Source organism: Podarcis bocagei (assembly GCF_964188305.1).
Source record: "Podarcis bocagei genome assembly, chromosome: 16".
NCBI lineage: Eukaryota > Metazoa > Chordata > Lepidosauria > Squamata > Lacertidae > Podarcis > Podarcis bocagei.
Genome location: NC_138142.1, coordinates 16,644,548 through 16,657,253, shown reverse-complemented (window position 1 = coordinate 16,657,253; position 12,706 = coordinate 16,644,548). Strand labels below are relative to the sequence as shown.

At 47.4% G+C, this 12,706-nt stretch overlaps 1 protein-coding gene across 1 annotated transcript in view; it reads left to right on the top strand.

The window, feature by feature from the left end:
• Positions 1-12,706, top strand: part of BCR (BCR activator of RhoGEF and GTPase) — an 87,203-nt gene that overhangs the window by 30,210 nt on the left and 44,287 nt on the right. The window contains exon 2 of the mRNA XM_081174683.1: positions 6,022-6,206. Within this exon, the coding sequence (XP_081030809.1) occupies positions 6,022-6,206 (185 nt within the window). The remainder of the gene's footprint in view (positions 1-6,021; positions 6,207-12,706) is intronic.

Genomic DNA, 12,706 nt, shown 5'->3' with positions numbered 1-12,706 from the left:
TGAGGTATGACTGTAACAGTAAAAATAAGAATAAATCCCATGGGGGGGGGATGGTTCCTAGACATTCTATTGTGGCAGCCGCAGCCTAGGTTTAAGGTGTCATTTGGCAATCACATTATATACCTGAGTTTCTAACGCTGACTACCAGTGAGAGCTGTTAGATAAGTGAGTACCTATTCATGTGTTACAGTTGTGTTTGTGTAGCGCATGGCCATGTGGGCAGTGGTGGAGGGCCAGCCTTCAGCCCCACCTCTGAGGTAATCTTCTTGCAATTCTTCTAGACTTTCACTCCTCAAGTAGTTGGAACCCTGCCTTGTTTCTCATGTAACTTGCAATAACCAGGTTGGAGCGTGCCAAAGTCCAGATGAGGGCAATGCCAAAACATCATAACATGGTGTTCCCCACGACTCTCCCTCAGGCTGGATGATAAAAACTATGAAGGGAGTTGGGGGTGGGGAAGACTGTTGGTGTAAGCCAGGCTGTTTATCCAGGTCTATGTCAGATAAGTGTTTAAGATGGCTGAACTAACAGGTTTTTTCTTCCTGCTCCCATCCCCTTTGGTTTTCTTGTTTTTAATAATTAGCCTGATGGAGAATTCTGAGGAATTTGAAAGCTGGCACACTGACCCACTTGAAAACATTTCTAAACTATTTACTATTTAAAGCCCTCTAAGCGGTATGCAAAAAACATGACATGTAAACAATAGAACAGTGTAATAAAAACAGCAAAGTAAAATCCAGTAAAGTAGTATTATAAAAAACAACAACACAAGGGTTTTTTTTAATGGCAGGGCCGGGTCTTGTGGGTCAGGGAAAGCCTGGGCAAAGAGATCGTGCTTTTGTGAGACTGGTGGGTGATGCGACATGTCTGGTGAAGATTTGTTGAGATGACAGTAGTAGGGACTTTGGGGGGAAGTGATGGTGTGGTGTTAGAATTTGTGATCTTTCATAAAGTCAAAGGTGAGTGAAGCCTAAACTGCCCCCTTTCTTTTCAGGAAAGCTGCTTTTAATAAGCTCAGACAAATGCTATGTAGGGTCCTACAGTGCAGAATTGTTGAAGATGGAGTTAAGGAAAAGTGCAGCTGCAAACCATTTCAGTGAGAAAGAAAAATGGTGGCAGTAGGGGCAACAGCAAAAGGTCAGAATTGAGATGTTTAGAGCAGCAAAAAGTCCTTTGCAAGACTATCCAAAGCAACCGGAAGGCCGTGGTGAGCCCCCCTGCTCAGGAAGGAGGAGGAAATGTTAATGGATGAACAAGCAGAGGGGAGCTGAATACAGTCTTCCCCCAGTAAGTTGCCCAACCGGTTTAGGGCCAGAATTGCTGTTCTAGACTGAGAATGAGTCGGTCTGGCAACACCTTTGAATGAACACTGGTCTTCAGGGCTAGGTGAATGGCATCCTATGGTATTAAAGAAACTGCTGGTGTACTCTTGAGGATCTCTGGGTCCTTTCTGAAAAGCATGGACTGAAGACCAGCAAGTGTTGTCTTCAGAAAGGATGAGCTGAGAAACTGGTCAATCTGACTTCAATAATGGAGGGAGGGGGAGGCAGAACAGCTTATAAAGGTGTGCTCTTGATTAGCAATACAGAGATTAGGGAGAGACAAATGTGTCAGACTAATAATCTCTTTCTCTCTTTCTTTTAAAAGAAATCAATTTACAGTGGTACCTCAGGTTAAGTACTTAATTCGTTCCGGAGGTCCGTACTTAACCTGAAACTGTTCTTAACCTGAAGCACCACTTTAGCTAATGGGGCCTCCTGCTGCTGCCGCACCGCCGGAGCCCAATTTCTGTTCTCATCCTGAAGCAAAGTTCTTAACCTGAGGTAATATTTCTGGGTTAGCAGAGTCTGTAACCTGAAGCGTATGTAACCTGAAGCGTATGTAACCTGAGGTACCACTGTACTAGTTTAGTGGATTGTGGGAATGTACCTGTGAGGTACCACTGTACTAGTTTAGTGGATTGTGGGAATGTTGTGAACATAAGTTATCTTGACTTCAGCCAAGAATTTGACAAAGTCTACCATGATATCTTGCTTAGCAAATTGGCTGAATGATACTAGATTGCAAAGTGGATTCGCAGCTGGATGCAGGGGGTGGTGTGTTCTGTTTTGCCGCTTGAGGTGAAACAGGCTGTGCTGCTTTATCTTGCAGTTCCTACCACCACCTACCTTGCTGCTCCTGCTCCTGCCACTGCCATGTGCCCTCCTGCATCTGCTGCTGCTGGTGAAGCACCACCACCACCACCCATTTGAAAAGATCAAACTGATTTGGGGTGAGATCTCACCCCAAACGGATGTGATCTTGCCCAGTATTGGCGCTGATGGTGGCAGTTCTCCTCCACCGTTGGTGGAGGTAATGGAGAACCCATGGGTGTGTTGCATGGGGGGCTTCTGCCATCTGAAGCAGCAGCCTCATGCTGCCTAATGGCTGGGCCAGCTCTGGATGGATGGAAAATAGTCCTCTGGGAGTGCTCATTAGTGGTTCCTCACCCAACCAGAGGGAGGTTAGGACGGGGGGGGCAGGTGCTGGGCTCTGTCTTGAGTCAGGAACTGCTTGTGCACTTCCCATGGGGACACTTGGTTAGCTACTGTGAGAACAGGATACTGGGCTGGACAGAACCCCCGTAACAGACTCTCCTTATGTTCAGTCCTTTATCATTGTGTTAGATGAATGGGTAGAGGGAATCTTTATGAGATTTGTGGATGACCCAAAACTGAAAGGGGTAACAAACCTCTAAGAAGATGGGAACACAATGCAAACCGACCTTGTTGGGATGGAAAAGCTGGGCCGAAACCAACAAAACGCATCAACAGAGATGAATGCAAACTTCTGCGCTGGGGTGCGGGGCTCAAATCTGCACAAGGATGGGGGGATACCTGGCTTGAGATTCTTGGGATTGCTGTCAGTGATAAGTTGTGTATGAGCTGGCAGTGTGATGCCACTGCAAAAAAAACAGAGGCTAATGAGGTTTTAGGTAAAGGTAAAGGGACCCCTGACTGTTAGGTCCAGTCGCTCATCTCACTTTATTGGCTGAGGGAGCCAGTATACAGCTTCCAGGTCATGTGGCCAGCATGACTAAGCCGCTTCTGGCGAACCAGAGCAGTGCACAGAAACGCAGTTTACCTTCCCACCAGAGTGGTACCTATTTATCTACTTGCATTTTGACATGCTTTCGAACTGCTAGGTTGGCAGGAGCAAGGACCGAGCAACGGAAGCTCACCCCCATTGCAGGGATTCGAACCGCCGACCTTCTGATCAGCAAGCCCTAGGCTCTGTGGTTTATACAGCGCTGTTTTAGGCTTCATTAAAAGACCACATTTCCATGTCAGAGGAAGTAATAGTAGTGTGTCAGTTTGTGCAAATTAAAATGTAACGCCCCAATCTAGCCTCTGCAGATGCATCCACAGCTGGGTGGGGGCCTTAATGGGGCTGCTTCTCTCTCATTCTCAACTGGCCTTGGGCCAGGATATCTGAAGGGCCACCTCCTCTTGCATTCCATTTATTCATCTTCTCCTTCCTTCAAAGTGTTTACATCTATCTCATCAGCCGGAAGAGGGTAAGAGGCTGTTCCAGAACACTTAAGCAGAGGGAAGAGCCTTGTTCTGGCTGAAGCAGGGAAATTTCCCTTTTGTAGGTGCTGAGGCCCGAAAGCCATCCTAGGACTTGGTGCTGTGAAGCTGCTGCTTTCCAGCATGGCAGGACAGGGAGATGGAGGTGTCTCAGTCCAGAGATAGCCCCATTGAGGGAGAAGCACACAGACATGTGTCCTTGGTAGCATAAGCTGAGCAACTGCTTGAAATGGCACTTGGTCCCATTGAAATGAATGGGAACTGCATTAGGACACTTTGCAATGGGGCAGGAGAGTTTTTCAGTGTGACCAGCAGTGTAGTTCGGATACCCTGTCTCAGGCACCACATGCAATTGCAACCGAAATTATTCAACCCCCATTGCAAAACAGGTTTATTATCAATTTTTTCAGTCTTTCAGCTGTTTGCAATGAACAAATCACACAAAAGCAATGGAAATAGCTCCACACAACAGATGCTTCAAGCAGTTTCCTCCAAAATCAGCTGAAAATGCAACTCAGAGTGAGACTGGAGAAGCCAGTATAAGTTGCTTTTTCAGCTGAATTTCACCTGATTTGCAATGGGGGTTGAATAATTTCGGTTGCAGCTGTAGTATGGAACTGACACAAACCATATTGCTGTTAGCATAAATACAAAATATGGATTAATATATTGGACTATATGGAGATGGTAAAATTGATGGCAAAAATAAGAGACCAAAAGGACGAAATTGTTTGTGGAAGTGTCAAGATCCCTTTCGGATTATGTGAGAATATATTACAGTCAAATGAAATCACAGGCAGGTCTGGAAATATAGGCAAAGGAATGAGAAAATGATAAAGGCATGTAATGTGAAATATATGTTATAGAAATAAGTATTATTTTTGAGATAGTAGATAAAAGGATTTGAACAGAAACATCATGGAAGTAAGGAAGGGAACTTGGGAAGTCAAAAGGCTAAGGGAATATTGCATGGAAACTGAATTGAATTTGTTAAATTGTATGCAAAATCAATAAGAACTTATGACAAAAAGTAGTTAATCCGCAGGATCCCACCAGCCTACTTTCAGAAGGGCGGAAGGTGGAGGGGGAAGAGCTACTTGGGAGTTTTCCTCTCCCCTCCTCGCAGTTTGAATTCTCACTCAGCAAAATCTCTCCCTAGAGCCAGGATCGTACATCCAGTGCAGAAGGGGAAATGTGTTTGCTTCAGTGACTTGGTGACAAATCCTTTGAAGAAACATAATTCCTTTATCAGAAACCTTCCCATTACGGAATTGATTTGCAAATCCACTCCTTGGGATGAGGAAGCGGGGGGGGGGGGGGAGGTGGACCCAATAAACCCAGCCAGTGGCTGGTTCCCAGCCTCCTCCTCGGAGCAGATGATACAAGGTCACACCTCACACTCCTATGTGCAAATGCCAAGGTTTAACAGGAACAAAAAGATTAAACTTGGGAGGCCTTAAGGCTCAGCCAAACTGCAGTTCCTTACAACCTTGAGAGCCAATTCCCGTACCACAATGTGACTTATCTTGCAGCCCTCCTCCCTACAGATGCAGAGAGAGGGAGAGAGATGCCCCAGTCAGAGCAATGATACACTGTTGTCTCCTGTAACCAAGACCAGGAACTCCAGAATTCCAGCCTCAAGGCTGATTCACATTAGTTGCGTTGGTTGTTTATTTCCTCTCACAAGAACTGTTGTCTTTGACAGCCAGCCCTGGTTGGAATAACTTCAGCAAACATGTCTTTTGTGAGGGTCTGCATTTGGCTAAGCTCCAGGCATGAGAGAAGCCCCAAGAAACAAAACTAGAGGGGCATAGGATCTTGGGGGCTTCTCATTGTTCTAACATGCTATTTTTTTAAAGGTACCATTAGCTTCTTTTTGTCTTGAGGGGGGGAAAGGAACATTCATTTTTTTTTCCATTTTCTGATTGAGCACTGCATATGAACATAACGAGAGCATACTGGAGCAGGCCATTGGCCCTTCTAGTCCAGTGTCCTATTCTCACAGTGGCCAACTACCTGTGGGGGAAACCTGCAAGCAGGATTCAAGCAGAAGAGCACTCTCCTGTGGTTTCTAGCAAGTTGTTCACAGGCATACAGCCTCCAGCTATGGAGGTAGAGCATAGCCATTATGGCTAGTAAGCCACTGATAGCCTAATCCTCCCCCATGAATTTGTCTAACCCTCTTTTAAAAAGGTAAAGAGACCCCTGGGACATTGCAGTCTGAGTGCAAAGCAGCTTTGAAGGATGAGGCTGCTTCTGCACTGGCCACACTTCCGTTCTCTCATTTTTCCAGGGCATCTGCACAACACTGAGCAAAATATTCCTTTCCTGTTTTCCTTTGGCAGCTTCATTCCACCTTTATGATGTGCTTATTTAGGCAGCTTATGTGGCAAGTAACTAGTACACCAAATGAATGACACTACTCATAATAACTATTTGCTTTTCTTCGCAGACTTGTCTTTTAGTGGGATGCCGCCTGGCTACGCCTATGACGTGGACAGGGCCGAAGAGCAGCGTCGTCACCATGACATGATGCCCTACATCGACGACTCGCCCTCCTCCTCTCCCCATCTCAGCTCCAAGAGCCGAGGCAGCCGTGACACCATTTCCTCGGGGTCTCTGGAATCCACAAAATCAGTAAGCCTCCTTTTGACTCTTGGAGCGGACTGTAGGAGGAAACCCATTCAGGTTCTCTCATTTGCCCAATTTATGTCCTAGTGGTTTTTCTCCCCTATTTCGTACAAACTATTGTTTTGTCAGTTGAAAGTGTGTGTCTGCACACCACCTGGCCAAAGTAAAGGTAAAGGAACCCCTGACCATTAGGTCCAGTCGTGGCCGACTCTGGGGTTGCGGCGCTCATCTTGCTTTATTGGCTGAGGGAGCCGGCGTACAGCTTCTGGGTCATGTGGCCAGCATAACTAAGCCGCTTCTGGCGAACCAGAGCAGCGCACGGAAACGCCATTTACCTTCCCGCCGGAGCAGTACCCATTTGTCTACTTGCACTGGTGTGCTTTCAAACTGCTAGGTTGGCAGGAGCTGGGACCAAACAACAGGAGCTCACCCTGTCACGGGGATTCGAACCGCCAACCTTCAGATCGGCAAGTCCTAGGCTCTGTTGTTTAAGTCCTAGGCTCTGTGGTTTACTGGACCCCAACTTCAGTTGCCCTCTCTGGCCCATGAGAGATCTCCGCAGACGTTGTGTTCAGGTTCATTGTCATAGAGATAAGGAAGGGATTGTGGCTTGCTTACATTCCCAAATGAAAGCTGCAGTTGTCAGGAAGGGTGAGTCCTTTGCCCCACCGATTTGCCACGTGTGGACTATCACATCCAGGCAGGTCTGGCTGCCTTCTTTCTTCCTGCCCCCTGAGATCTGACCCGTGATGCTCAGCCCTTGGCCTCTTCTGGGTCGGCCTGCAAATCTACATGTACATGCTCTGACCTCCCCAGAAGCCAACTCTGCCCTTTGCCTGCCAAGCTGCCAGTTAAGATCATCTTTCCAGCGGAGGGGTTAAACTAAACTGAAATTAACTCCTTGGTAGTTCAGGGATCCTGCTGTGTGTACATCAATCGTCAGTACATGAATCATCCAGTATGACAGAAGCTTTCTCATTTTATATATAATGGATGGTGAACCTGGGCCGTGCAGGCGTTGCTGGACTACAACACCCAGCAGCCTCAGCCAGCCTGGCCAGTGATCAGTGCCAGGTCTGAAGGGCCACAGAATCACCATTCCTAATGTATAAAATGACACTGTTGTCCCTGGGGTGTGCACTGCCTTTCAAGAGTTTGCTCTCTAAATACTGTATTTTTCGCTCTATAAGACGCACCAGATCACAAGACGCACCCTAGTTTTTGGAGGAGGAAAACAAGAAAAAAAATATTCTGCATCTCAGAAGCCGGAACAGCAAGAGGGATCGCTGCGCAGTGAAAGCAGCAATCCCTCTTGCTGTTCTGGCTTCTGTGATAGCTGCGCAGCCTGCATTCGCTCCGTAAGACGCGCACATAGTTCCCTTTACTTTTTAAGAGGGAAAAAGTGAGTCTTATAGAGCAAAAAATATGGTAAATAAAGGGTTTGTATTCGCCATAAGATTGTGGGGAAGGAGCAAGGCAGTACTGTACAAGGACGTGAACAGTCTCTCTCCCCCTGCTTTTTCCCCACTGCAGAGAGCTTTTGGCATCTTTTGCGCGTGCTTTTAATTCCCAGAGCCACCCGCTGTCACTCATCCTTTTTTTGTGGTTCCTTTTACGATTCCTCAGCCGTAGCAGCTGGAGCAAGAAGCAAGGCCTTTTAATTTCCCCAGAGTCTGCTTCCGCAGGAGGGGGCGAGGGGAGAATGCAGCGTGCCTGGTTGCTAGCATCAATGTCTGCTTTCCCCAGCCTGGTGCCCTCCAGATATTTTGGGCTAGCACCAGCATCCAATGGGCCTTGCTGGCTAGGGCTGATGGGAGATGTAGCCCAAAGTGTTTGGAGGGCATCAGCTTGGGGAAGGCTGCTCTAAAGTCACATGCCTCTGCACTGAGGCAGTGGTTGTAGCTTCTGATTGTGCCACCAGGGCTGATTTCTAGAATCAAAGTTGTGCCGGGAGCTGGCCCTTCCTCCTGGCCAGCGGCTGTGTGAGAAGCTCTTTGCTCTTCCGAGGAGCTTTTACGTGCAGCTCTGACATAATATCCTGGCTGGTAGACATCAGAAAAGGTGGCCTTGCCTAGTCAGCAGCTGGTTGGTACATCCTATCAGGGGTAGGATCAAAGGGTGGCCAAACTGGTTTGAGAAATACTTTCTCTTCTGGCCTTGGGCAGTTTGGCACTGAGGAGCAGAGAGTGCCTGTGGCACTTCCCCAAAAAGCTTTGACTCTTTGCTGATAGGGGAGGGAAATACTGTGTCTGGTGATGTTGTTTTGACCCCAACTTTTTTCTTTTAAGAAGTCTTTTCCCTGAAGTGTGACCCAGTCAATTTATGGTATGATAACTGCAAAGCTGTAGGAATGGAGTTTTTGCTTTTTGTTTGTTCAGTCTGTCTTTGTAGTTTTATCTTTTTTTTTTTGCTCTCATTGTATACACCGCTTTTTAAGCTCTTGGCTAGGAAGTGGTGTATAAATCTGCGTTATTATGCATCATCATCATCAATGGAGAGAAGTATTGGAGGCACTTGTGGCCCAGCCTGGCTACTCCTCAGGAATCCCAGTTTATTAAGAAAAGCTCAATTTATCTATTAGATGTGATGTCTCATTCAAAATGTTCAAGGCAGCGTAAAGTACCATAGGGCAGGAGTGGTCAACATGGTGCCCTCCAGATCATAGAATTGTAGAGTTGGAAGGGACCCTGAGGATCATGTAATGCAACCCCTGCAATTCAGGAATATGCAGCTGTCCCATATGGGGATTCAGCTTGCAGCCTTGGCATTATCAGCACCATGCTCTAACCAATGAGCTGTCTAGGCATTTGATGTTACTGAACTCATAGGACTGCTGGCCAACCTGACCACCGCCCTTTGCCAGTTCATTCATCAGTGACTTCCAGTTGATCCAATATTGAGCTGATATTGGGAGTCCAATATCTGGAGGACACCACCACCATGATGCTGGCTATCCGTACCAGGACAATAAATATACAAGTAATGGCAAGGCATCTATGAAAGCACAGTCTCTGGGGCAGCTCTCTGGCCTGGTTTAGGCCTGCCTATGGTGAGAACCCCCCGATTGTTTTGCAGCCTCTCTGATTCAGTGGGCTTGGTACCTTGGAGTCAGCTGTTTCTTGGGGATGGGGGTGTTCCTGTCATGTTTCTTCCCTTGCAAGCAGTCCTCCCAGCGATGACCAGAAGGAAAATATTTTTTTTGGGGGGTGGGCAATGGGTAGGCTGAGACTGTGGTCCACGGCAAGCCTCCAAAGGCCAGCTGTGGCTACATCCATCTCCTCCTTCCAGGCTCCTTTCTGCTCCAGATCAGGCTCTTGGCTCCTGTGGTGCATGGCCTGGGAGGGGGCAGGGAGTGCCCAGCCAGTGCTTCGTCAAGCAATGCCCAAGGTCCTTGGCGTTGTCCTTGGCATCCCCCACCTTGCCTTTGCTTGACTCCCAAGATCACCTGCTTGAGGCTGGTGTTGGCTTTCCCCCTCGCTCTCCCTCTCCTCCTCCTCCTCCTCTTCCTCCTGCTTGTTCTCTGCTGTTTTAATGGCTTTGCCTGAATGTACAAGCCCTTCCTGAGCAGAGGTTGGCATGAACACCATTGGGTGGTTATAAATAAATGTTGGCTTCTCTCCCTGCTCCTCCACCTCTCTCCACATGAAGCACAGCCGGCTGGTTCTGCAGAAAACATTCCCTGTTCAGCACCACTCAAGCAGTGAAACCTTCTCCAGCAGCTTATTAAACAGAAGCCCCGGAAGATAATGTACGTTATAAGGATCCTAATTAATATCTCTCTGTCTCTCTCCGCTCTTCATCCCCCGTTGGCCTCTCTGTGTCTCCCCCACCCCCTCTCCCTTTTTTTTACTGGAAGTCTCTGCTCTGAAAATGTTCATTGTGCTGCTTCCCACAAAGTCATGGGAAGATACTTGTTCTTTACAGCTCCCTCTTTAACACACCCACTGGAAAACAACATTTCCCTTGCTGGAGGCAGGTGCCAGTGGGGCCTGCTGTGCAGCATTGCTCATTCATTGTGTTTCCAGACCTTAATTCCTTACTCTCGCATTGTTATTAATTGAAGCGAAACAGGGGAAGGGCCTCAAGCCATTTCAAAACAGGTTCCAGGATGGAGCTGACCCTCTCTGATCTTTGCGTTTCACGGAATCCACAGCCTGCCACAACTGAATACACTCTGCAGCAGCATCCCAGTTCCTTCCCTGTGGCGTAGTAGGGCAGGAACTGGGGAGGGGGAGGGGAGCACAACGCCTGGACTTTCCAGATCAGGAGCAATTACATCACCTTCTGGGCAACTGATGGACCCTCCTTGTTCTTTCAAAGTGAAGGAAGTGATGATGAGACTTTCAGAGAATGAGGACAATAATCAGCCAGATAGAGGCTGGATGTTTCTCTCCCTTGTGTCAGCAGCCTAAATGATAACAGTTGTGGTGCTCATTTACGGCTTGCAGGCTTCCTGCAGGTATAAAGTTGGCCACTGTGAGAACAAGAATGTTGGACTAGATGAGCCATTGGCCTGATCTACCAGGCTTGTCTTACATTCTTACATTCTAGTTCCTTGCATTTTTAGAAGCCGCGTTTCAGCTGGCTGAAGAACACTTGTTAAAATCTCTGTGTTTTGCCAGCTGAACCTAGAGCGTAGGGGAGGCCCACAGAGATCACTCCCCAGAAACTATGCAGAGGATTGTAGTCATGGCTGATGCATAGCTAGGCCTCCCCAGTCAAATTCCAGCTTGTTAACTATAATCACCGCCCTTTGCCAGTTCATTCATCAATGACTTTCAGTTGATCCAATTAAATTTTTGCATGCATGCATCTATTACTCTATGAATCTTCTTTCAGGGGTGCTTGGGAGGGGGCTGTCATGAGGGGCTCCTGCACTTGAAACTTCACTACAACACTGCTGGCTTCCTTGCAAAAGTACCGTATTTTTCGCTCTATAAGACACACCAGACCACAAGATTCACCTAGTTTTGGGAGGAGGAAAACAAGAAAAAAATATATTCTGAATCTCAGAAGCCAGAACAACAAGAGGGATCGCTGCGCAGTGAAAGCAGCAATCCCTCCTGCTGTTCTGGCTTCTGGGATAGCTGTGCAGCCTGCATTCGCTCCATAACACACACACACATTTCCCCTTACTTTTTAGGCGGGAAAAAGTGAATCTTATAGAGCAAAAAATACGGTATTTTGGTAGACAAGCAGAAAAACTTGGGCCACCGGCGTTTACAAACCCTTGACACCCAGGCTTCTTTAACCACTCAGATGATTTACAAATTTAATAACTTTGTTGGAGGAACAGCTCCCACCTATTTCTAAAATGTCTTCCCTGCTCTGTTTCCAACCACAGTTCAAAGTGTGAGACGTTTACCATGAGAACCCCAGTCGGTCAACAGTGCTGGGAGATGCAGTTCAGCTCGCATTTTTAAAACTGCTGTCTTGCTTTGTAATTTGTTGTTATTATCTTGTGAGATCTGTTGTATAGACAGCCCTGATATTTATGCTGCAGGGCAGCACAGCATTTTTTTGGAAGTGAAAAATAAGCAAGCACACTGACTTGATGTTTTAGGCTGGACGACTCCTGCCTCTGCTAAGGAGTGTGTCTGCAGGGATTGGTACGAAGGGGCTCGCCATGGAGATTAGTAATCATAAGAGGGAAGGTGGGGGCAAAGGTAAGAGCAGTAAGAAAAGGGGTGGAGCTGCACAAAAGAGAGCATGTGAGCAACTGGCGACCACTGCAGTGCCAGTTTAGCAGCTTCCGTAAAACTGCTGATGGATTTGCATCTGTGACTTCACTCCAAGCACATGAAAGAACCAAGCAACTTCGTGTAATGTGTGGACTGCGCTGTTGATGTTGAGCTGGTGACCACCTTTGTGCAAAACTGAGAACAAATTGCTCCTTGAACCCCAAGGGTTGAGTGTGCCGGTACAAAGAGCATCCGGGCCTCCGAGATGTTTGGGGCCTGCTTTAGAGATCCTAGGATGTGCCTGTCAGCTGGAGGACTTGAGTGCTCTTTGCACAGCAGCAGTGCCCAGTGGGGATATGGTGCTGTTCCTTGCAAATGGGCAACACGCACCAAAGAGCTGTAGAATGGCTAAGCTGCTAGCGAATAAAGCTTTTATGCTGCTGGTTTGTATCTCATACTTCTTCCCCATTCCCACCCCCAATTTCTGATTTTTTCACAACATCTAAGTGATGGTGGGTCTGTCTGTCTCAGAACTGTACTCCAGGTATGCAGCACTGGAGTCTGCGAACTCAAATCAAGGTGTGAAAGCCTGCTTCCTTTCACCACCTCCCCTTCACACTTTATGTATCTCCTGTTTTGGGGTATGCTTGGTGCTCCCTGCGTTAGCAAACTGACCTTTTTTTGCCTGTGTGCCACCGTTTTAGTGCAGGCAAGCTTCCTTGCAGCACCCCTGTCAGAATGAGATTTATGAGTCTTTGAGGCATCACAGCTAGGGTTGGATGGATCTGCCTATTTTCATTCCGAGTTAATTTTGCTGAGGCTCGT